This window comes from Denticeps clupeoides, chromosome 9 (genome assembly GCF_900700375.1).
Source record: "Denticeps clupeoides chromosome 9, fDenClu1.1, whole genome shotgun sequence".
Taxonomy (NCBI): Eukaryota; Metazoa; Chordata; class Actinopteri; order Clupeiformes; family Denticipitidae; genus Denticeps; species Denticeps clupeoides.
The window spans coordinates 17,214,195-17,240,397 of NC_041715.1; the positions used below are offsets into that span (position 1 = coordinate 17,214,195).

General features: G+C 42.7%; 1 protein-coding gene across 3 annotated transcripts in view; it reads left to right on the forward strand.

Annotated features, from left to right (window-relative positions):
* The window catches only part of LOC114796411 (dehydrogenase/reductase SDR family member on chromosome X), a 33,667-nt gene extending 13,070 nt beyond the window's left edge, over positions 1 to 20,597 (forward strand). For all 3 annotated transcript variants that reach the window (XM_028990355.1, XM_028990356.1, XM_028990354.1), the window contains 4 exons: positions 9,877 to 9,978; positions 10,679 to 10,886; positions 16,155 to 16,362; positions 17,997 to 20,597. In XM_028990355.1, coding sequence (XP_028846188.1) covers positions 9,877 to 9,978; positions 10,679 to 10,886; positions 16,155 to 16,362; positions 17,997 to 18,185 — 707 coding nt within the window. In that variant the 3' untranslated portion in view covers positions 18,186 to 20,597. The remainder of the gene's footprint in view (positions 1 to 9,876; positions 9,979 to 10,678; positions 10,887 to 16,154; positions 16,363 to 17,996) is intronic.
* Positions 20,598 to 26,203: the final 5,606 nt, after the last annotated feature.

A 26,203-nucleotide genomic window follows, 5' to 3' on the forward strand; every position in this document is an offset into this window, starting at 1 on the left:
CTCGAAATCATTAACCATAACCATCAGTTGTACTGCATTGCTGTTGCATTGTGTAAATTTATAGCTTAGCCTCATAGTTCATTGACCGACGTGAATATTACTCGATTTTTTTATTTATTAATGTATCTGACACCAGGCGTTCTAATTTATGACTATGTGGATTGAACCTGTTGACGGCAAAGTTTGCGGACATGTCCGTGTTTCCTGCTTTCTGATATTATTAGGAATGCCGTCAAACATTTGAAGAGCCATCACATGTTATGCCAAAAGTTCACACTGGTTTCTGGACAGACAGAAAAAAGAATTGGTGTCAGGGCTTTCAAATCTGTTTTGCTTCATCATCAGCCTTGAGTGCTTTCTATGGTAACTATATTCTGAATCATTCTTATTTTATGTTTATTTCATGTTATTTTATGTTACAAATTCCGCCCCCATAACCTTCCATTTGGATTCATACCTCCTGTCTTTCGGTATCTAGCCTTCTAGTCCATTATTTCCACTGTCACAGACGGAATCAAGGCTCTAGCCTATTATGGACTACATGCAGCACCTTATCAGAGGATGTACTCCATCTACATCAAGTCTCAATAAATCATGCTTGCAGGAAGACACATTTCCCTAATCAGAATTACTCTTTATTAGGAGCTCTGAAACCTTTTATCTGCATGAAAGCTTTAGCTGTGACGTTTGCATCGCAGCTGCTTTATATTGCTTATTGGTGGGCCTGGTCGGCGTCCCGTTTGTTAGGACTTTGTGTCTCCGCTCGCTGTGCAGCAGGAGAATGGCCGGTCCAGGCGAGCTCTCCAGAGAAAATGTCGTCACTTTAGGCTGAATGTGTCATGGCACAAAGTCGTTCCTAATGTATCCAGAACAGCGGTAATAAGTGTGTATTGTCAGACTGCGTTTGTTCCCATTCCAGCCTGCTGCCGCCGGGCATTCGCTGGAGGCGGCGTGATTGGTGTCTGGAAAACTGCCTTTGGTCATACCCATTTGCTGCAAATAGATTCTGTCTTAAAGTTTGTCTGAAAAGGGGTCACATTTGACTTTTTTTTTTTTTTTTTTAATCTCTTAAACAAGATGTTTGGGACAATTCTCTGCATGATACACAAGACATTTTGAAAATTACTTTCTTTTTACTTTTTCCCATAACTTTTGGCAAGAACTATGAACAAGTGTGAGATAAATGTAGAACTTGTCATGCTGTACCACTTGCCATGTGATGCACGGGACACAGAAAACTAGCCTCACTTCCTCAATAAAATTCAGTGAAATTCTTTACTCTCATTCAGACGGAACTCTTGCACCAAAAATTTCAATTTATAATGAGTGTAAAAAAGTGCAACACTTCAATAAAATCATGTTTATGCGATATCAGTATATGCAACTAAAATGACCAAGATGGCGTGATGCCCGGGACGTATATATATACTATATATATAAACTGAACTTCGAATGTCTGGGTTATGATAATAATTAGCCTTGAATTTCAGTCAAATTAGTAAAAATTTTATATTGTTAATATTGTTTCAAATGTATACAAAACCTTCAGGTTTTTGAATACATTGAAATTAAATGATGTTCCATATGACTTAAGTATGTAAAAACAATGAAGACCATGTGGTGTGGTAGAAGAGAATAGAGTGTGTAGAAAAAACTCTTTCTCCCTCCACACAAAGCACTGTATTCAACCACTCCAACTTGATGTTACCTGGCAGAAAGAGGCATGGCACAGTAGAGGTTAAAAATGAACAGTTTCTAATTAATTAACACCAGTAAATAATTATTGTAGTTACATGTGAATATTGAATGTAAAAAGGTACCAAGGTTACAGAGAAAATAAAAATGAGAAGAAAGAGTAAAGAGGGAGAAGAGAAGGAGAGGGGGAGAGAAAGGCTCAGAAGCCTTCCGGCTTCCGATGGAAAACCCCCTGAGCAAGAAGCTCAGAGGTCCCTTTTTCCACATGTGAGCAGACTTTTACACCCCTGGCCTACAGGAAGTTGTCACTGGCCTACAGGAAGTTGTCACTGACCAATCAGAACCTGTTGTTTCTGATGTCACGCCCCCCGGTGCCTCCCATTTGGGGAAGGCAAAGAGGGTGGGCGGTCCTGACGGCTGATACTTCACACGTAACCGTCAGACAAAAGGCATGTAAAACAGAGGTGCCGAATCTTGACGCACATCCATCGACACAGGAATGTCACACCTCCCCCTGCAGACATCTGTTATGCAAGGCAAAAGCAGGCTCCCGTGATGTCCATTCTTACAAGTACCCATCAAAACTTTTTTATTTTTTTATTTTTTTTTATTTTTTTATATAAACGCCTGTGGTAGGCGGATTTTCAAAATTCTCTATACATAACATTCACGATTCAGCTTCAACCAGGTAATCAAGAAGCTTACAGTACCACTGCAGTTCTTTATGACTATTAGTATAATGCCTACATTTTGAATAAATGGCACTGCATAAAAAAAATTGCGCTACAGCAGTCTGGTGAAAATCAACTGAACTGTGGCGGACAGGGCTGTGTGGTACAGTAACTGTGGTTTTAACAATGTACTAGCTGACTTCACTTCAAATAAAACCAATGCATTGAGAGGGATGGACTGGTATGAAGGTGCTTTGGTGTGCATGATAATTGTACTTTATCTAAATATCACCAAATTATCGTTATTGTTATTCACAGAAAATATCAAGGTATTATTCGCCAGTAATCACACTATATTGCTGTACTGTTTGTTTTTTTTTATTTATTCAATAACGTGTAAGATATCCTAAAGCAAATTCAGCACGTTCATGGAGACTTATTTGTACGAAGCTGCTATAATGCGTGGCATATCGGGCGTGTGTGATGTGTAATTAGCAGCTTGATGCACCTTGAGTTATTCTGAAGCAACATTAGGGGTTTGTCTTCAGTCTAACTGGTTGTGGATGCAGGGAAGCCATAGCGAAGAGACTCATGCATGAAGACCGGATCGAGCAGAGACACATCGTCTTGTCATCTCCTTCTCGGTTAAAGCAGAGCTGTCATTGTAAAAAATAAATAAATAAATAAATTCCCTGCTTTTTTTTTTTCATGGTGACCTTGAGAGCTACAGTAGATGACGCTTGCCTAGCAAAGCATCTCGCGGCTCGGTTAAACTGTTGCCTATTGATGAGGCACAAAGGCGCTCCCCGTGTTTGTCACCCTTGTTTCTCCCCCATCAGTTCTGATATATCGCCCCTGTTGTTTGCCACACAAGATAAATCTTATCATGGCTGCCTGTCTCGAGATTTATTACCCCCCCCCCCGTTCCTCCTGAGCCCGTTCTGCGGTGGCGGACATCCATCTCGCCGCTGATGGTGTGACAGCTAGGCTTTGCCAGCTTGGCCAGTTTGTCAGGAGAAGCTTCAGAGGTTAAGCGAAAATGGCAGCTATCGCTTGGCGGCGTCTACATTTCAGCGTCTTGCAGATTCCCGCTGTTGTCTTCATGAGCTGGGAGGCGGTGCACATGCTGTGTGAGACGAGAGCTGCTCTTCTACTCACCTTATTGGCCTTTTAAAAGGGTGTTTACAGAGAAGTCATGAATTATAAGCCTGTAATTGTTTTTTTTCTTGCCATTTATCTTCTTTAGTCTATCATATTATGACACTCTGGGGAATGTACAATTTAAATATAATTTTATGAGCACAGGTGTGATTTGATGTACATTGTAAAATCAAACACAATGACTCCTTATATTGATTGAGTTTATCTATTTACTCCAAATTGCTTTTTTTAGTTATTTAAATATGATCAAAGTTCCATTCTGCTTCTTGATGTTGCTGTTCCATCTTTAAACTCAAAAGACAAAGAAATACTTTTTTTTTTTTTTTTTTTTTCCCAGTGGTGTCCTTTGTGTCACAAGACACCATGTCTGAGGTCATTGCCGAATGTGATTATCACGTAATTCAAATCCATAATTCTGCTTTGACTTCACCCTGTTGTGGTGTGTTGACTCCAAACGAAATCGCTGCTAAACGAGTTTTCTTTCACACATTCATTCATCCCTTCACTCATGGGGTCACTCAGGCCACCGTACTCCTGCATGCTCTGCATGCTTCATTTTTTACGCTGTCGGCCAGCGATCATGCTTCACTGCGTTCCCCTCTCAACACCAAAACACACACTTCATTAAGCAGTAAGCCAGGCAAGGTCGTCCTCACCACATATTCTGACCGCGAGGGGACACTTTTATATGAGGCCCAAAATGATTAAAGACTCAGCCTCGTTTCCGTCTCAAGTGGAACACAGAAGTGTTTAACTCAACGAAAAATCCAGGGTAATTTATGCATGAATGCGCACACGCGTTTATTGTTCTTTATTATGCATTTTGTTTCAGCTTAGATTATGAGCATGGGTCAGTGCTCGAGCGACGAAGTCAGACTAAATTTACTGCTGCTGTTATATGTAAAGTAGTGAACGTCGCAGGTAGAGCTGCCATAATGTGATGAGGCTTTCAATCCGGTTGCCTGCAGCCCCATTAACAGCGACAGCACCACGTCCGCTTCGTCCGCTCACGTGTCTGCAAGGACATCCAAACAAGATCTGGTCTTGATGCAGAAAAAGAGAACGGAGGTGAATGCAAATACAAGATAAGGTCTTTCATGTTCAGACATTTTGAAATGGCATTTCTGGCAAAGACAGCGCAGCATTTCATAAGGCATTGGTTGGTCACGTCACCATCTTCTGATATATATACTGTGGAATATATTATAGATTCTGTCAATATAGTAATATAGCAATCATGTCAGAACATCATAAATCTGCGTAAGGACTGAATGGCCATGTATCATTTACTGACTCTTCTAAACCTTGTATATTGTGACGAATGATATCGATCCCTGAGAACCCTGATGTTTTGTTGTGAATATTAAGTTCCTTAATTGGGTTTCATATTTCATCTTCTTTCACCACAGTGAAGATGAACACTGTGCTGTCTCTGCTCTGGGTCCGATGAGAAATGATTGATACCTTTCAAAAACAATATTACCCTTTTGAAGGTGACTTAGTGTAATCAGGAAATTATAAGCAGTTTTCAGACAGAAATAAATATGTTACATTATCGTATTCCATGTCATATCAGGAAGCTCCACTTGATGGAGCTCTTTGGTTGCCAACGTGCAGATGAGCTTTCAGGTGTGCAGGCGATTGACATCTTTCCCCACAGTGACATATTTCTGACTAGTGACAAGATTTGACAATGCTGCGCCTTGACAAGATGCCTTAAACCCACCCTAAACATCGGTTCCGTCCCCACACACTGCTCCCTGGGCGCCTGTCATGGCTGCCCACTGCTCACCAAGGGTGATAAAAGCAGAGGACACATTTTGTTGTGTGCACCATGTGCTGGGTTGCAGTGTATCTCAATGACAGTCACTTCACTGTCACTTAATTCTACACCTAGGTTGTTTTCAGGTTGTCCTGAAACGGTGGGCTTACAACTGCGGTGACGATTGTTGCTCCGATTTTAGTGACATTTATGACCTTGTTAATAAAATGCAACAGAACAGCATGCTGGCCATCTACCACTAAACATCTCAAAACAAAATCCTGGCCGGTGGCATTTTATTTTTCCTCAGTTGGAATTCAAATTCTGTGAGATTTGTGTTTTTTTGTATTTCCGCCTGGAGGCTTCATTAAATCTTCAGCAGCGAAACATGCTCTGTGCTGGACTCATGCGACACAAAACGAGTGAAATCTGCAGCAGCATATTAAACTGGCCACCCAAGGCAAGCGCATCGGTAATCGTACTGTTGTCTTTTCTTTTGTGCCATGATGAGTCACGCTGCAATTCTCTTTTCCTCCCTCCCATCCCACAAGGACGACGGCGAGTTCACACGAACTGTTTAAAAGTCTTGCGGCACGCCAGACACTGACTGAATTTTAAAAGTTCCCTTTGAAAGTGAAGTGCTCGTCACCGCGAAACACTGCAGCGCAGCACACGGTGACACAACGAAACGCGTCCTCGGCTTTGGACCACCACCCTCGGTGAGCAGTGTTGTGGGGACGGTGCCTTGCTCAGTGGCCGCTTGCTTAACCGCTAGGCCACCACTGGCCCTTGTGCAGTTCTCTAGATAATCTTGGCCTCTCCCCCCCCCAGCAAAAAACATGTATTTGGGACCAAACTGCGGCAGGGCGAAGGACTCTGACTCCTTTCATTTACGACCTGAAACCCCAGCGGATTCCGTCAGGTATTACCGAGCAGAAGAGTGTAAATGAGGTTAACACCCTCCCAGAGGCAAGGAACTGCAACGTTCCCACTGCCCTCGCTCCGGTACCACGTCTGCATGGATCGCGCTCTTCCGCGGCTTCTGTGGCCGCGTTCCAGCGTGTGGCACGATGAGGGGGGGGGTATCCTGGGGGTCTCGTCGGCATTTTAAAAAAGGAGGTTTTACGGAGGTTAATGCTGTGATGCAACCCTTCCAATCCGGCGCTGCAATGCATGACTGATGGAACAAATGTTTTATTCCTTTTCCAATAAAAATAAATGACCTGCTTATGTGTAGCCACCTTGACGGAATCGTGTAATATGGGCCTGAAAATTGAATATGGGCGAAATTTCGACCTGAAGTGGGTGTTACATGGATAATCAAGCTTGACTTCTTATTGGATTTTCTTTCCCGATTTGGGGGTGCTGCTTATTCCTGAGACGGTCCAAACATCTGACGACCAGCGTACCGACCCTGCGTGATGCCCACACAGCATGCGGTGCCGCGGGGGAAGGTTTTCGTGGCCGTGCAGGTTTATATAGGGTTGTTACAGGCAGATGAGAGACCTCCCAGTCGTGTACAGAGGTGTGAACCTTCACTGGTCTCACGATTCGATTCGATTCCGATTATCAGTGCCTTGATATCGATGCATCACGATGCATGCCATACATTTTCTACATGGTCACATTTTCAAATTCAAGAGTTAAGGTCTCGCCTGTGTGGACGCTTTGATTTGCTACAATGAGCAGAAAAATGTTTGTATTGTTCTCATCCAAGATGACCGCCTGTAACCACTAGTAACTTTTAACAACAAAATGTCTAATCTCACTGCAGTGACAGAAGGTAAAGAATCGAACTGACATTATTGTTCTACTGTAATACAAATCAACAGTGAATAAATAAATGTCAGTTTTTCAGAGTTTTATCAACTCAGTCACAGCACAGAAATTAGTTTTCTTTTAAAAAACATTACAGGCAACGTTCATTCAAGGCCTCTATTGTCAAGATTAAATGAAATAATGTTTGTAATTGTAAACTATTTGATGTAAATATAAACCTTAATTATAGAACAATAATTTATTTTAATGTCTAATACCTTTCTATTAACATTTATTAATTCGGGTTGCATGTCAAAACCTTTATTCAAATATAAACAGTGAACAGCAATACCGAGTGTAAAAAACCCAACCCTGACATTATTGTTACCTTAGTTCAAAACAGTAGTTTTTACAGAATAATTTTGTTTTAATTCAATTGAATTAAACAAAACATCATATTTCACAAGAGCCTCATGGGACTATTTAGACTGTGTAGAGATTGAGAACTGTACACCGTGGAAAATCAACAAGCAACGTCAATATGATGTAATAGATTTGTGTTCAACAGCATCGATGCAATATCGCCCATGTCTGCATCGCGATGCATCGATTATACGATTAATTTCAACACCTCTAGTCGTGTAGCAGTGGGCCGATGTTCAGTCTGAGATCAAATCAAAGTCACCAAATCAAAGTGAACATTGCTGGCTTCTTCAAATTCTAATTTCACATGGCAACCATTACTGAAAGAAGAATAAGGGAGCATAACAGATCCTGTTTGGGCACTGCTTGCTAGGTGTCCAACCCGAGAAAGTTGAGTTTGTGTGCGCTGTCCTGCCATTCTAAAGTGAAAGTGCAGATTGTCATTGTGAAACACTGCAGCACAGCACACGGTGACACTACGAAACGTGTCCTCTGCCTTTAACCACCGCCCTTGGTGAGCAGTGGGCAGCCATGACAGGCTGCCCGGGGAGCAGTGTGTGGGGACGGTGCTTTGCTCAGTGGCACCATGGCGATTCGGGATCTGAACCCACGGCCTTCTGATTACGGGGCCGCTTCCTTACCCGCTAGGCCACCACTGGCCCGGGGTAGTTTGTTTCTGTTGTTCAAGACACTGGTTCAAATCCTCAGGACATGTTGACTTACAATAGCGAGCGAGCCCCAGGCTTAGCGCCGTGCGCCAGCTTGAAGACGGTCCACAGTTTTCTGGTAGTTTTTTTTTTTTTTTTAATGCTGCACATGATGGAATCTAACTCGAACTGAATGATTTATGAAAGTTTAGGTGTTAAAATCGCTGCTAGTGAACACCAGCAGAGGTGGATGTCGTCTGCAAGCGTCTCTCCCCCATGGCACAGTGTAGTGCTTTTTTGCTGCTTAACTGCTAAAGTGATGCTTGTGCGGTCCGGGTATGTGGCTGTCATGTTGCGTAGTGTCTTTTCAATGGCACCTCAAGTCATGAAGTTATGAACTATGTTTATTGCAGTGCTACATTCCTCGCTGAGCAGTATGGACTGAAACCAAAAAAAAAAAAAAAGGTTTATTTACAGCCTGTGGAAATGAGGAGTAAATTCTAAAAATGGGATCATTTCCTTGCAGTAAAAGAGTACCTCACTTGTGTTATTGTACTGCTGAGAAATTGGGTCTGAAGCTAGCGCTGTAGTAACTGTACTACATTATAGTTATCTATATACAACCCTTCTGGCGGCCCGCACAATTGGCGTGGAAAAGGTTTTACGGCCGATGCCCTTCCTGACACAGCCCTCCCCATTTACCGAGGCTTGGGACCGGCACCAAGAAATACACTGTCACATGTGTCCCCCAAAGGCTGGGTTTCGGGGAGACTATCCTTATATGCTTCGAAATAACGATAATTCAGTCAAGCAACATTGTGTATTGCTGCGATTAGGCCACTAAATCCCCCCTGAAAAGAAAGTGTTAAGATCCACCCACCGTGTGACTGGTTTGTGACACGTCCTTGATATGAAAGCGCAGCCAGTGAGGACAAGTTAATCACACGATCAAGCAGCTAATTAACTTTCTTTACTGACTCCAGTTCACTGGTTCACTGTCATTTTCTCCCCCAGCCGATCCTATCAGCATGCCTTGTAACGTGCTGAGAATCGTGTTTCAACAACTGTCACAAAAAAACAGTCATGCTTTTTGAGTAGAGCTTGTGCAAAATCCTGATCATGAATTATGGTGGGGAAGGAAAATAAAAATAGCCTCTTATTTATGTGTGGGCTGTTCCGTTGAAAATACAAATGACTGGTTCCAATGAAACATGCCAGCTGTTTTTTTTTTTTTTTTTTTTTTTTTTTATAGACCACATATAATCTTTTTAAAGCGTTATACTGACATTAATCCTTAATTAATCAGCAATGAACTGCCTCAGATGAGATGTCTTGAAGCCATGTCCTCTTTTTTTTGTGGCTTTAGAGACTAGTTGTCCTTGCATGGATTTCACAAACATAGCGCACTATGGAGTGTCTGCTCATGTAACATCAAGTATGTGTCAAGGACTCACAGAACAGAACATATTCAAGAACATCTAATTTATCTGTATCTAGGAGATGAGGATCTTGCTACCCATCCAGTAGCCATTTCTGCCCCCTTTGATAATTCTGATGGATGGATGGATCCCATATGATTGGCTGGCGTGCGAGACTAGAGATGTCTAGAAACCACGCCAGCTTTCAGATGTATCATTCAAGCTTTCTGATTACTGAATGTGACATTTGCAAACACTCCCATAGCGCTACGTCTTGTATAATACGTTAATTTTTTTTTATGCAACGTTTTGCCACCATGTCTGTGTCTTTCTTTTCACAGTGGAGTTTCAGCACATTGACCTTGCATCCCTGAAGTCTGTGCAGCGGTTTGTCCAGAGGTTTAATGAGAGAGGCCTTCCTCTTCACATCCTCATCAACAATGGTATGCGAGCGTAACCAGTATCTCACTAAATAGCTATTTGGATCAGCTTGTTTATTTCTGGTTAATAATAAAGGACACTAAACTTTAATGTTTGTGGCATGAAACTATATGCCTAGCCACGATACTGGACAGATCAGGGAAACAGGGCTCAGCACCCTGCAGAACGGAGAGTGTCCCTGAAAACACGATTGTCCGTGGTTGTATGAATGAGTCACATGGCCTCCTCCCAGCCGTGCAGTGGGTTGAAGGAGGTGGAGAGCGTCCCTCCCCACCGTGTTCATGTACAGACACAGACCAGAGTGGGAATTTGAGGTGCTTATTACTTGATGAAAATTATGTCACGAAGAGAGATTTTTCGTCAGGGAAAAAAAAATAAAAAATTAATCCTTGTTCATTAATTGTTGTAATATAGGAAGCAGCTGCATAATGAGTATAGTCCCAAAAAACGGCGGAGCATAATCCCGATTATCCCGCGCTCACCGGAGCAAGACAAATTATTCTCAATACATAAGTGAATGAGCAGGCCATTACTTGTCCTTGTTTTTGAGTCAGGTTAGCGCCGACAGGCGTCACTTTTCTGTTGTCACAGTTATTCACCAGTGTCACCAAACCAGAACAAGGCGCGGTGTTTCAATAGACTTGTAAGTGAGCTTTACTGCTGTACTATTAATTCTCTTGTATGCATCCGCAAATGTCACAGCGGCCGTTATGCTGGCTCCTGAGAGGAGGACAGAGGAAGGCTTGGAGCTGCATTTTGGTGTCAATTACCTGGGCCACTTCCTGTTGACCCGCCTGCTCCTGGACCATTTGAAACGGTCAGGAAAGGACGGCACCTGCTCACGAATCGTTACCGTCTCCTCCTCCGCGCACTACATGGGTGACATCACTCCGGAGGGTCACCAGGAGAGGTACGCCAAGCGACTCATTATCGCCGAGTGATGCCTACACAAGCCAGCAGGACCAGGGAAACAGCTGTCGCTACCACAATTCAGTCCATTAACATAAACTTTTTTTTTAATGAGGCACCAACTCGTTACAATACATAGATATTTACATTTTACATTAACATTTATGGCATTTATTAGACGCCCTTATCCAGAGCGACTTACAATCAGTAGTTACAGGGACAGTCCCCCTGGAGCAACTTAGGGTTAAGTGTCTTGCTCAGGGACACAATGGTAGTAAGTGGGATTTGAACCTGGGTCTTCTGGTTCATAGGCGAGTGTGTTACCCACTAGGCTACTACCACCCCAAACATGACATTGTTAGAGTCACAATAAACTACTCCAACAAATAGCACTTACCAATAACTGAAAGCAAGTCAGTGTCATTATTTGGGAACCTTCTGAGTCAGATGTAAGTTAATGAGTTCAACCACTTTTTTCTGCCAGTCTAGATATCATTTTATTTGCGCTGTCATCTGCAAGCACCAGTTTCATTTGCAACGTCCATCCAGGGAAAACTGAATCTGCTAATAAGCAGCTTATGAGCACCTTTTGGTGCCCCTGTTCATTGGGTTAATGGCCCGGCTGCTAATTTGTGATTATACTGTGGCAGTGGGACGTTTTTGCGGCGGCCCAACGACAGCGTTTAAGACGGAACAGCTGTTTTCGCGGCGTGAAACGCTCTGCAGGCTGCCGGCCATTAGCAGTCACACCCAACAGATTTCTGCGTCCAGCTGTTGACGGGCAGTGACTGACAGAGGTGATCCCAAAGTTGACATTACTAAATGCTCTTTGCGATTGAATGGGTGTAAAATGTTCTTTTGGAATAAACAGTAAGGATTTAAACAACTACTATTGTAAAGTTTAGTTTTAGTTTAAAACATAGTTTTAGTTCCAACCTAGAATTTGGCTAAGAGGGATTCTGGGAGTGAGAATATCTCAAATTAATCTCATTCTGACTATTTTATTCTTTACATTATTTTTTTTTGGTCACATGCCCAGCTCGATATTGTTGTTTGGGAACAGTTGGTTAAGAGATTAACTGTTTCTTCACTGGATTAGATGTAGCAGCACGTTGCCCTTTCGATGCCATTTAATCAAGCTGGAAGGGCTTTTCCTTTCTTGGTTTCAGAATTGCTTTACTTTAAATTGCTTCAAATGAGGAAAAAACAATAGGCGTGGTCACCTTTGCACAGTTTATTGGCCCTTGTTTCTAGATTAATAACCTCGGCCACAGTTTAACAACTTATTTTTTTTATTGAAGGTCCTCTACCATGCTGCCCCTCATCCACCTTCTGACACCAGGGAGAGAACAATTACCCACCCATTCATAAATCCGGGTACCAAGCATACAGCTTGACTGCCAGGCACACACACACACACACACATTTTATGTTTAACCCTTTGATGCCCCTTCAAAAAATTACACCTTCGACACTAACATGTGCTTTTATAAAAAATAAAAAAAAAGCTCTAAAAAGTTGTCATTGTTGTTTATCCCAGCATGTGTCCTAAATATAGATACCAAACATTCATGAATTTGTAACATTTTTACCCTGTATTGGCCAAGTTTGTCATATGCAACTCTTATTTTATAGCATAAAAATGCTAAATTATTTATTTTCAATATACTTTTTGTGCACTGACTGTGTCAGCCTGGTTTACGTGAAAGAGTAGCTGAGATATTTATTAACATGTACATCGAAAGTCTCGAGGCATAAAATGTCTGAACTTTGCAGGTTGCCCATATTTTTTATCCGTACCTCCCCGGCTTCATAGGCCGTAATTCGCATTTTCCTTGGTGTGGCGTCGAAACGAATGTCTGCACCTGGGTTAAAAATCAGTGGGAGGTGGTCAGTCCATATATTGGCATCCTGAGACTGGGGCTGAGTGATGTATCAAAAATGTAACCAAAATCACGGTTTGAATAAATGCGGTTTGATAAATTGCAACGACTGCGATTTTGCCACCCCAGTCTCTGCTCCATCGGTTAATGTCTGGGTTGCATGCGGGAAGACGCAATGCTGGGTTGGCTGGAGTCAGTCAGCGAGTGAGAGGCTGGAGCGCTGTGGATGCAGGCAGAAGAGATGCAGCTGCAGCGACGCAGTGGTCGGGAGAACAGGACCAGGCGAATGCCGATTGCAGCCGAATTGGCAGGGCGTGGGCAGGTGACCCTCTGTCTGTCCGAGGGGCATGCAGCAGTGCAAAGTTCGCTGCCCTCGCTGGTTTCCGTTTAGCATAAAAAAAAAAATCACTTGACCAGTACATTTATCGCAGAATTTAAAACAGTGTTTTATAGATGCATTGTGATTTTTTTAGTGTTTAATTTCTAGCATATTACTCTGGCTCGGGCTTGCATGGTAAATGAACAATCAGGTGATTCATTTTGTTTAGAGCGAAAATGAAAACTCGTAACGCGCCCATTTGGTACACCGTCGTCAGGTGATTCTTTTTAAGTATCGCAAGAGAGATGCGAAAATGCTGAGGAGGTGAAATGGAAGATGGCCTCTGGCACTTCCCCGAATATTACTCTTAGCTCCTGCATTAAACTCTTAGTTGAAAAGCCAGGCTTTTAAAAGATGTACTTGTACTTGATTATTTTGTTGCCAGATAGAGAAATTAGGACTCTAGAGCCCTGTGGGCTGTACTGCATTTGCACCTGCAGCCGCTTAAAACAGCGTGTGTTTTGGTTAGGTTTTTTTTTTTTTTGTATTGGTTCTGTGCTGGAAAATGTTCAGTCTGTCATTTAGTTCAAAGAGCATACATTTACATGTGAACTACACATGAAACGGAGGAAATGGAAAATGTGCCTGTGTAATCTGTGGACAAGGTGATTTTAATCTGTGGGCGTATCTACACATATTCAAACTGAGGTTCAAAAGAACCCCAGGACTGAGAAAATGCACATTTTGAAAGTGAAGTGATTGTCATTATGAAACACAGCAAGCACAACACAAGGTGCGCACAATATACTCTGCATTTAACCCATCAGGCTTGGAGAGTGTGGGGGTGGTACCTTGATCAAGGGGCTCCTCAGTGGGACCTTGGCGGTAAAGGATCCGAACTGATTCTGATTATGGGTCCGCTTTTATAACAATTATCATTGTTATACACTGCAGCACACAATGAGGGACACAATGAGTGAAATGTACCCTCTGCTTTTAACCATCACACTTGGTGAGCAGTGGGCAGCCATTGCAGGCGCCGGGGGAGCAGTGTGTGGGGACGGTGCTTTGTTCAGTGGCACCTCAGTGTCACCTTGGCAGATTAAGATTCGAACCGGCAACTTTCCAGTTACGGGTTCGTTTCCTTACCCACTAGGCCACCACTGCCCCGATGGGGAAGAGAAAAAAAATGAAAACGATCAAATAATCTAAAAAAAAAAAAATCATCCTAAAGTGATTAATTAAAATAAATTCCAGTGGAACTGAAGCCTATTCTTATCTGCAGGAGTCCCCTGTATAAAAATGCTGTACTGCTGTACTGCATCTACACAGACTTTCCACAAATGCAGCACAGTTTTATCCATATTCGTATTTCACCCATGCAGCCAGCTATGTGTGCCTCTGGGAGGTTGTGTAAAAAGAAATAGTATATTTTCGTAAATCTTAATTTGTAGATTTCAGACTAGCTCAGATTCATGCATAAAGAATGTTACCTTTCCCCACAGATGAATTTAAGTTTTGCTCAAAAATTGTGTTTTTAAAAACTTTTGATGTTTAAGGCCTCAACAATTAACACCAAATTATGCAATTCTGTCCCAGATTATCCTTCATAGCGCTGGGTCAATTTGCATAAGACTCACGGGCCCTCTCCAAAAAGCTCATATCGTTCTCAGCTTCTCAAGTGCTTGCTCTTCATCTCTTATTCCTCACGAGTGATGTGTTTCTGAGAGGCTCATTAAATCAAGGTGACTGGGGTGACGAGTGTGTGACATGAGAGTGTACAAGATGAAGTGCTCTACAGCCGATCGAGCCACTCACAGCGTGATGAAACTCTTGTTCTGTAAATGCTCAGCCGTAACATTAGCACCAGCGACTGGTGATTTGATCATACCGTTATCTTGAAAAACGGCAGCAAGTGGACATGTCCTGGACCCAGAACTGTCACGGGGCGATTTGGGCATTTAAAATAAAAATGACTTTATAGGATTAGGACCCCAAAGTCACCATTGTGACCAGAAGAAAGGGGCCAGTTTAAGGATTTGCTGGGTTATTGTGGTGCTGACCTACCAAAATTGGTGCAAGGAAGGCCAGCCGGTGGACTGTTGGCAGCGAGATTCCGTGTTGACTTGGCCTCCAAATGCTACAGAATTCAATCCAATTGGGCATCTGTGGGATGTGGTGGAAAAACAAGTCCGCTCCATGGCACCACCTTGGATCTTACTGAATTAACAGCTCCTGGAACTGAGGGATTAGTGCCAGATGCCACAACTGACAAATAATCCCACTTCTGACAGATAATCTCGTTCCGGGGCAGTGGTGGCCTATCGGTTAAGGAATCAGCCCCGTAATCAGAAGGTTGCCGGTTCGATCCGCCAAGATGCTACTGAGGGCACTAAGCAAAAGCACCGTCCCCACACACTCCCTGGGCGCCTGTCATGGCTGCCTACTGCTCACCAAGGGTGATGGTTAAAAGCAGAGGACACATTTCGTTGTGTCATCGTGTGCTGTGCTGCAGTGTTTCACAATGACAATCACTTCACTTTCTACTATCGCCTACTACTATTAGTGACAAACGGGGGACCTACTGAGGATTAGGTGGGTGGTGTTTATGCAATAGCTGATCTGTGTTATTTTGGTGGTGATGGGTGAGGTGAATTTCACTTGCCAAGAGGTGGATTATTAGTCAGCAAGTGAAGAGCCAGTTCTTAAAATGGTCATCCGAGCAAGTGACGTGTAGAATTAAGCAAATTAAGCAGGAGCACGACTGCTGACGGTTCCAGACTCCTGTGGTGTAGCGTAACTATGAATGTATTAATGCAAATACACCACCATATACCCTGGTTTTACGGCCAATATTCATAAACAGCTCCATCTCCAGTCGTTCAAGCGGCAGAGCATCTAGTGACATTGCGATTGACAACACTGCGTGGACACAGGTGTATTCTGAGCCAGGCAGTGTTCATTTTAATGGCTGTGTGATTTGGTGTTGACTGCTATTTGAACGTGTTCAGTACGTGTTCGGTCGGACTTTGTCACTTCACTCCTCCCTTGTCCCATATTTCCGTAGGCGCCGCTACAGTCCACATGGAGCGTATGCCCGGAGTAAGCTGGCACTCGTCCTCTTCACGTACAGCCTGCAGCAGCAGCTCACGTCTGGGGGTCTCTCAGTAACGGCCAGCGCGGTGGACCCCGGCATGGTGAACACAGATCTGTATCGGAACATGTGCGGCCCTGCCCGGTTGGCCACGAGGCTGCTGGCGTGGCTGCTGTTTCGGGTACGTAGCCGATCAAAGATGAAAGGCAATACAAAACTTTCTTTGTAACTTCAGTATTATTTACTTTTTTTAAAAAACAAATTTCTGTAATAGAAATGATAAGAAAAGATCATCCGTTTTGTTTTACAGGTGACCTTAGGAAAGCGGTCACCCGTAACTGCGTTCACCACTAATCCTGAGTGATATTAACATCTCTTAGCTGCTAAACAGAATTCATTGCCTAAAAATGGGGACAGTGCTATGGGACATGGAGCGTGCACGCGGCCCAAAACTGAGCTGCAAACCTCCACGGTGATTTAAATTCAGAGCACTGCAGACGCGTCTCCAAGTTTGTTGTAGCCCAGATGTCGGGGGGGGGGAGCAGCTGTGACAGTGTTTGAGTGACAGGCAGACAGTGTACGTCCTCCTCCAGGGACAGCCCCCCACTCCACGTGGCACCTGCTCCCACACCCGCCCCTGCATGGGGTTGCTGTTTTCACTGCTAATGCATCCAGCCACAGCAGCAGTGCTGCTTAATTCGGATTTTAAAACTGAGGTGAAGCCTCAGTGACACTGGACGACTTTCCTGTCGTGTTATACTGTGGATTTTCCCCAGTTTATATGGTTCTTCTTGCTGCTGCTTTATTACCTATTTATTTCGCAATTGTTATGTATTATATATAATGCTTATTTGTCAAAAAATGGGTATAGGTTGTTTGTGTCATTTCAGTGTTCACAATAATGCAGCTTCATCTAGTGGTGCTTCCTTTAAATTAAAGATAAATAGGTGCATCTGAATCCTGTTAGAGTTCAAACGCAGTAGGTTTTATGATGAACTGACTTTTGAAGCAGCTGCTATTTAATGCCTATGTCGATGATAGTCAATAAAAAAATCTTTATTTATGATGCTAATATGCCATTTGTCAACTGTACTATTTTAGTTGGTACAGTTTAGCCCATATTTTGGGCTAGGTCAGTTAGCTATAAGTATTAAATATTGCAAAAGGGAGGAAAAAAATAGTTATATAACTATTTCTATATCTTTTGTTAATGTGTGTAAAACAGATGTAATGTAAAACAGAATACATTACTGAATACATTTATTGACATGTATTCAGTATTCAGCCATTACTACTATTTCAGTAGAATTTTGCCCAACCCTACTTTTTTTTTTTGCCTTTTTGTGATCATACTGTAAAGCAAAGCAAATTTATTTAAAGATCCGTGGTTCTCTACTCCACTCAGATATTTGAATCTGCAAAGAGAATTTCATTCATAGTGATACCATCACGCTCACATCGGCAGACATAATGTTGAGTATGTGTCACATGTGCTGAGGGCGCTTTGCAGTCAGAGCCTGTATCCATCATGAAAAACACGGGCGTGCACAGGAAGCTGTCTGAGCTATCTGCCAGTTCTGCTTTGATGTTCTATATATTGGTGTCCATGTCAGCAGGATGGTCATGAAGTTCCACCGTCACTAGACATGCTTTACTCTCTGAGATCTCATCAGCCGAAGATCTGTTTCATATTGTGGAATCACTTATTGTGTGTTCTGATTTTCACAAAGGCTTTTACATGTATTCTTGCATGTTGTATTTATGATGTGATAAGATAGAGATATTAGTTAATGAAGGTGTCCTCGTTCATTACAGACCCCTGCCCAAGGCGCTGCCACCACCATTTATGCTGCCGCAGCCTCTGAACTGGAGGGCATGGGAGGATGCTACCTGCACAACGGCCTGAAGGTCCAGTCCTCACCAGCTTCTTATGACCTGGACCTCCAGACCCAACTGTGGAGGCAGAGCTGTGGACTGGCGGACCATCTACCAGAGAAGATCTGAGGACCCAGTTCTCATTGTCCAGTTACAGCTTTCTGGGCTCATCCATGAGACCGGTTTTCTCATCTGCTCTCTATCCAAAGCTCCTCCAGCGTGGATTTGGAGTTCATGCCCGTGACATGTCACGTCAGTATAGTGCAAAGCTCACGAAAATGGATAAAAGGCTCCATGTTGTCGTCTTGTGATACTGTTCAAAGACAAAGGGCTCAGTGCAGAGCTATGGATTTAATACACACCCCACTCTCGCCCTTTTGCACTGTGAGTGCACATATATTGCTGTTTGATCTTCCAGAGGGAAAGAAAGCACCTTGCTAACCACCCTACTAGGTCCGGCTAAACTGCTTTTCCTTTGCTTTGTGTGATGTGTTGTCGTGATTTAATGTTCACTTTCTGTTTGAAACGCTTGGTGTTTTTCGTATATCGGTTACAGTACTGCTTAATGTCAATCGGTAATGTAAAGTGACCTCACCCCCCCCCAAATGCCTAGATTAATGTTGCATTAATATTCTATACTATTATCATTTGATTCTATTATAATTTCATGTCTCATTATCCTCCTATACCCTTGCAGTCAGGAAGGTGAAAGGGATTATTTGAATAAAGTGCGTCAGTCTGGCTTGACCTTGAAGCAGGTATTGCTTACCTAATGAAGTCCATAAATGCTTTATTACCTTGAGCCGTGTAAAGTTCTTTGGTGAGTTTTGTGCAATGTCAATTAAAAAAAAACATTTAAACAAGGATTTCCATGTATTAAGCAGAGTTTATGACTGTCGGTGTTATGTGTTCTCCAGTCTCCTCTCGGACTTAATCCCTAGAATCAGACTTAGATTTCCCAAAGGAAAAAACTGGCACAAATCCTTCGTTCACTTTAATTCTCAGACAAATGTTATAATCTGCGCTCCAAGTGGCAGCCTCACTCCAAACAAAGTTCTAATTAAAACCGTGAATGGCGCGAACCATTCCAGATCCTGCTGGCGAAGAAGCCAACCATGCGCACTGTGAATTATTAATGACGTTCTGCCACAATACTACTTATGATTTTCTTGTTTATTAGACGTTAGCTTGATGGGGGGAGTATCTGAGTATAAGAAACGCACACAGCAGGGGAAAATGCGGGACCCCTGCATGCATTCCTGGTGACACTTTTGTTGTCACTCGGGGCGTATTTTGCGTGAGCCGAATGTGAGAAGCGGAATGTCAAACACACTCGGTTAAAGTTCTACGCACGGTCGACCCACCTACCCATAAAAACAGCAGATTATATTAGACTCCCCCTCCCCCGCGTTGCCCTCTGCTTGGTATTGACCAGGCTGTGGTCCGGTAAGGTAACCGCACCCACCTGAGGCGGTGAAAAGGTGTGAATGTCATTCCTTATCTTAGCACATCTTCATTTTGATGCATTGTGGGGTCACCAGCGTGGACAGTGGGGTGCCTTCCATCTGTTAGAGAACAACTGCAGGCCGAAAAAAAGGCGTCAGACATTGTGTGTGAACGCTATTCAGCCACTTTCAAGGCTGTGTGTGTGTGTGTGTGTGTGTGTGTGTGTGTGTGTGTGTGTGTGTGTGTGTGTGTGTGCGCGCTGATATGCCTGGGTGCATCACCCACCCACAGACTTAAAGGATAAAGGACAAAATGAGTTGACTCGTCTGGAACATTTATGTTAAACCTGTACCTTTATTTTACTGTTTTGATGTATTTGTGTATGTGAAATGTACAAACAAAGTGTATTATTATTATTATTATGCAGATTGTGTGTGCTATTGATGACATTGCCAGCTGAATATTGACAAGCAGTGAATTGCTGTCCCGTGCTACTCAGTATTCCCTTTTCATGGCTCACTTTTTGGTGGGGCCGAGCTCTCAAGGTTAAGTTCAATTAGCCATCAAGAAAATTCTGAACAATTCGATGGCATCCAGCACCTCCTGGGGTAACATTTATATTAAATGCTTACGTCCCAATGTGGGGGCGAATTCTGCAGAAGTAGGTAACGCAGGTTCATCACTTCTAAAGGCTAAATGAATTAATACGTTAGGAAATGTACTGTAATCATGTTTCTTTTAATCCAAATTTCCAGATTTTTGTAAATCTAGCTTTTCCCTTGTGTTTTAACCGTTGATGTTGACATTATATTTCCACTGCGAACAAGGGTTTTAATGGCAGAAAAATTGTGAGTAGGTGGTTGTTTTTTTTATTTTTTTTATTGAATATATGTGTATTCATTTTAGCTTATAAATATTTGGTGTAGATAAACGAGATTTGAGACTACCATCCAACCAAAGCCTGACACAGAGATTTATGACTGACAAGCTGTGCTGCACAGGAATGAGGCAACTGGAATAAATATGTTGTTGTAAATTGGGTGCCATTCCCCTAGCCATGTACTGATGAAACATTAAACCGGTTTCAGTGCCGAGCGTGCCTGTGCATCTCTCTTTTTTCCCCGCTGATGACTGGTAATTAGCCAAGAGTGTTATATTAATATATCGATGTCCTCGTGTGTTTGTCACGGTGTTTCAATTTGAATTAGTGCCTTCATCCAGTTATCATACAGCCCTTAAACATTCAATCTCTTCCGATCAAATCCACGCTGGCGGGAACAGCTTTGTCTGCCTGCAGCACCTAATGAGTCCTATTTATGGTCCTGTGTGTGTGTGTGTGTGTGTGTGTGTGTATATGTATTTATATATATATATATATATATATATATATATATATATATATATATATATATATATAAAATTTACAGGTGCCCTCAGGTCCAATGAGGCTCAGCGAGACACGCTCCAGTGTGTGAGTTGACCTGAGTGACATGTTTGTTTGCACCTGACATCAGTCACCCCCCATCCCCCTTCCTTATAAAGTTTTAAAAGATAATACATCCCCTGTCTGCAATGTGGTGAGAGACTCTCAGCTGCGTCTAATAGGTTTTTTTTTTTTTGCCCCCAAACGAAAGCTCGCAGTGGCACATTGGCACAATTAATTACACTCTCCCCGGGTAATTGCAAACAATACACTGCAATCAAATGGGGGTAAAGAGGAGAAAAAAGAAAGAAAGAACAATTACAATGTCATTAACAGTATAACTATATAATGGCACAGATGGCTGAATTGTGCTCTCACTTCTTCCAGCAGATGCTGATGTTGCCTGGCCCGACTCTCTCAAGAGGGCCTGACACCGTACGATTGTTTCTGTCCGTTATGCTGAGCAGGAATAAAAAACAAAGTGCCACTTACATACAGAAAAAAATGGAATTAAGATGCTCTTACTAACAATCAATCAGCTTGCTTTGTTTCTGGAACATTCTGAAGAACATCTGCCACGTGGAGTGCTTTGATTTAATTTCTTGTCAATAAAGCAAATGGTGTGTTCGTGGGTGTGCGTGGGTGTTGGGGAAGGTGGTCTTTGATGAAGCATGTCATTCATCATTATAATGACGTCCTCTTAGAGAATTGCCCTTTCATTCAATAATGGATAAAATGTCACACGAGTTCAGCCAGGGGGGCTTTGTCACCTGAAGCGTGTCGTGTGTTTGCTCACTTCGTTCTACATACAGTCCTTACGCCACTCCCTCCGACAGGGGCCACGGGCACGTCATTGTCCCTGTTCTGCTTTTTAGACTACTTTCACTGGCAGGTCTTTATAGGAGCACGTATTATACCAGAATCTCAAGTGGGTGAGGAAACCTGTGACTTACGAGTAAATAGACCCATAAATTCAAACCTATTCCATCTGACTTTGAAGTTTTATTAACCTGTGAATTTCAAATGATGATTTTTTTTTTTACTATTGGAACAATGTTTCTGACTATTTTCTGTCTACAATTGTGCTGTAAATAATTTCAGTGTAAATTTTTCAGTGCCAGTACTATTATTTATTGTGCTCAAATTCAACTCAACTCCAACTCTCGCTCATGCTTAGCTAAAAAAAAAGCTAAGCATGAGCGAACAATCAGCAAACACCTTGACTCAGCATCCAGCCAAATTATTTCAATAAAAAAAAGGGGTTTGAAAGCCATGTGCTGATCCCTCCTGATAGTCACTGGCCAGAACTCTTAAATGCGACCTCAACGCTACATCATAATACACAACTGGACTGCAGTAAACTCTATATGCCATATTTCCTGGATGAATCTAATTTAACATCTAAGGGGAATCCAGTGCTGACCAGAGGAAGATGGGTTCCCCTTGCTGAGCCTTGCTTCCTCTGAAGCTGTCTTCCTTTTTCAGGGAATTTTTCCTTGCCACAGTTGCCTTTGGCTCGGTCACTGAGCACTGTTCTATTGTTAGGCGCTTTGTAAATAGAAAATTTGATTGAAATTCAAAGGCTAATAAAATTCTATTTTTAAAAAGTCAGATGGAACAGGTTTTCTTCCATAGCCAGCAGTGCCATTGGTTTACCTCCAATAAGTACTTGCACAAGGAACTTGTCCACCTGGTGAGACAAGTTGTTTTCCCATTTTTTTCCCAGTTCCGTATGATTAATGCGCGCCACCTCCTGTGTTGTCAAGTTGTATGTTTTGCCTAAAGTCGTAAATGTATGTAACATCATATAAAATCACCAGGGCAACAGCCAACCCGCGTAAATCTACTTCCATCGTTTAGCTATAATTTCACGCAAACACAGTCCACCGCAGCAGATCTGCTTCCTGTATTTACTTTAATCAGCAGAGAGAAAATTCTCATGTTACTTTTGGTTCGCTCGAATTTTTTCCTTGTGTGAAAGGAAACTGAACCAAGACGAAAATGAGACCTCGTTTTTATTCATCATCAATATAACATACTGGTATGCTGGTAACTGGTTTAAGCTGGTCTGTGCAGGAGGTTTAATTAGCTAGTCAACCAGTTTAACCATATTAATCTGGTTTAAGTTGGTCATGGTGGTTGATGGTTTTATTTGGTGTCAAAACACACCTTAACCTGGCCAGACTTGTAGGTCAAATTTGGTCAAACGCATTGGTCAACCTTCTGAACTCTCCTGCTAGTTACGTTTTGAATAAGTAAACTTACTGGAAGTGGTTTTTATGAGTGGTAATGGAGAAACATCCCCACTTGAAGGGTGTAACAAATTCACACCATCGGCCTCATGGCAGGTCCCTGAAAAGCCCCATCGCGCGTCAATCCCCGGGGCAGGAAATGTGAACTGTCTCGGTCCCCTCTACTTTGTCGTGGCGCTATGAGTGGCAAGCGGAAAAGATCTATATGTGTCGTGTCACATAAACGTGCATAGCTGCACCAGCTCCTCTGAGTCCTGAGCCAGTTATCGGCCCCAACCCAGTAAATGGAAGATGTCCTCTGTGGTTCGGAAGGCGGAGAGACGGAATTTTCCCTCTGCACCCCGCGCAGTGGAGGTCTCTGCAGCAGGTGCTGCTGTTTAAGCCAGGAGGTCTGTGACACTGTAAAGCAATGATAACTCACCACATTCATCGTCTGTGGTGCTGTATTTATAGACTGCCTGCTGCCTCGTGAGGCCTTTTATAACCGATGCAGCATTACCGTACTAAAGCATATTAAAAGCATAATTGTGCATAAATGCCATGGCTTTATCAACCTGCTGAAAATACCAAATAAACTACAACTCACTTCCATCTATTCTTGACATATTTAAAAAATTGACATTCCCAAATTGCAGCGATAATGTGGCAGCCTCGTATTTCTTATTTTTTTCCATTAAAGGCAGCTTGCAAGAATCTGACAGACGCGGCGCCTCATAAATGATCATCAGACTGGGGGCCCATAAATGCAATCCCTCAGATCACAAAGTGCACTGAGCAGGTTAATTGGATCCCTAATCAGCTAAGCAACGGCTGCTCCACAATCAATACGCATTGCTAAATCGGACGCAGGTTTATATTCTCGTGAGATAAAGACAGAAATCCACACCTTGCAGTGATGACGGCGCTCCTTCATTCTGGTTTCATTTTATCAACTGTAGGGTCTTTCAAAGCCCATTGAGACACCTGCATGTCATTTTGGGCTATAATAATTGTTGTTGTTGTAGAGTGTCTAATCCAGGCTACTATAAAAATGTCTACCGAAAAAAAAAACAATTTAATTTTTGCTTTTAGAACCTCTCTGGACACAAATCCCTTGAACACTCACATGGAGAAAAAAACTCAGAGACTGACCCCCAGGTAGGTGCAATAGGTGTTAGATCAGGGTTGGTAATGATTTGCCCAGGAAAAAAAATACACACACACACATCAAAGTGAAAGTGAAGTGCTTGTCATTGTGATACACTGCAGCACAGCACACGGTGACACAACAAATTGTGTCCTCTGCTTTTAACCATCATCCTTGGCAGTGGGGGCAGCCATGACAGGTGCTTGGGGAGCAGTGTGTGGGGACGTGTGGTTTGTGGGGATCAGGATTCTAGGCCACCACTGCCCTTAAATATCTACATTGATATCACACACACACACACACACACACACACATATATACATACACACGGGTGTATATAGGAAAGTCCAAAGTGCCGTATAGAGGATCTATTCATGTTCGGAGGCACCTTGACAGTGCAGAGTTGGTTTTAGTCCAGTTTCACAGTGCTAATCCTAAGGCTGGATCTACTGGAGCAAATTTTTCATTTTTTATGTTAAAGTGGCATCTTGAATCTATCTTGGAAATACATACTGGCACCAAGGGCCCAAGGGACTTCAGAGGTACCAGGCAAAAGTATCTGGAGAACCAAATGCTGGCAATCAAGGTTTTTTTGTGCATTAAGTGTTGGATTGAGATTTATTTGGGTATAAGAATTCCATATTTCTAAAAACAAGAATATGAGACTTGTTTTGACAAATGGGTTGATTAGAATGATTATTTTAGGACTAAGCAGTTCTGGAAAGTGTGTGAGAATTATTTGTCAGTTGACAAATCAATACAGCATGTCCTTATGTATTTATGTCTTTTTGTGTGGCTTTCGTTTATATGATGAAGTGCCTCAACAAGATAACGGGATGAGTGTTCTTCTTTAAATGTCTTGCACAGCTTGCAGCAGTTTGTAGACGCTCCGCCTCCATGCATTGCAGCTGGCTGAATTTAGTAACGTCTAGAAACATTTATGATATACTGAAAAGGAATGAGCTTCAGTGTGTTCAGCATGGCCTGAATTATACACTACTAGTCAAAATTTTGGACACACAAAGCGGTCATGAAGGTAAAAAGAGGCGACTCAGTTTGATGAATCTGTTTTTTCATACTTTGATTCCTCGAGCAACAAAACTACTGTTTCTTGCATTGGATTTTACAAAATGGCTCCATCTTAGTCTCCATAATCGCCAGTCGGTCCTCCAAACCTTAGTAGATATACAATGAGACATTACTGTTGTATTTTAAAGATGTGTTGCATAAGGTTGAAAATGACAGAATACTTCTACCACTGAACAAACTTGCATTCTCTTCTCAAGTGTTCCCAAGTCACGTTTGCAGTGAAGGTTTCACAGCTGAGACCTTGCTGGCAAGTATTATCCACCACTTCAACCACCACTGCTGCTAACCTGGTGCACGGCACCGATAAGCACCCATCCAACTGCACCTCGGCTGGCTATTCATCCCGTCAGCCTCGGAAATTTTTGGAGCTGCCGCCTGACGCAGGATATACGCTCTTCACTTGGTAAGACGCTTACCATCAGAATTCATTACTCCAGAGCCAGCGCGGGCGACGTATGCTAGATTAAAGCTGTAATCTGGTCCTGAAATAACAGTAAATGTGTGAACTCTGCGTAGAAAATCGGTGCCATCAGCTCTTTAACCTGGCCTATAATTCGATCGCCACACTGAGTGCACAACCAGTGAGCACCTGGCTCTTACTTTTTGAAGTCAGGGTAAAACGGGGTTACACTGGGTTTGACAAGCTGTCAGCAGTGGGATGGCCTGCCATGGGGTCATTGGTGGCACGCCAGGTGTGTGAGGTGTATGATGGATTGCTTTACTTAAGAAGAAATTGGAGGGTGTCTGTACAAAAACAACATTTATTTCTTATATAGCTCATAATCACATATAGTATGTCTCAATGGGCTTT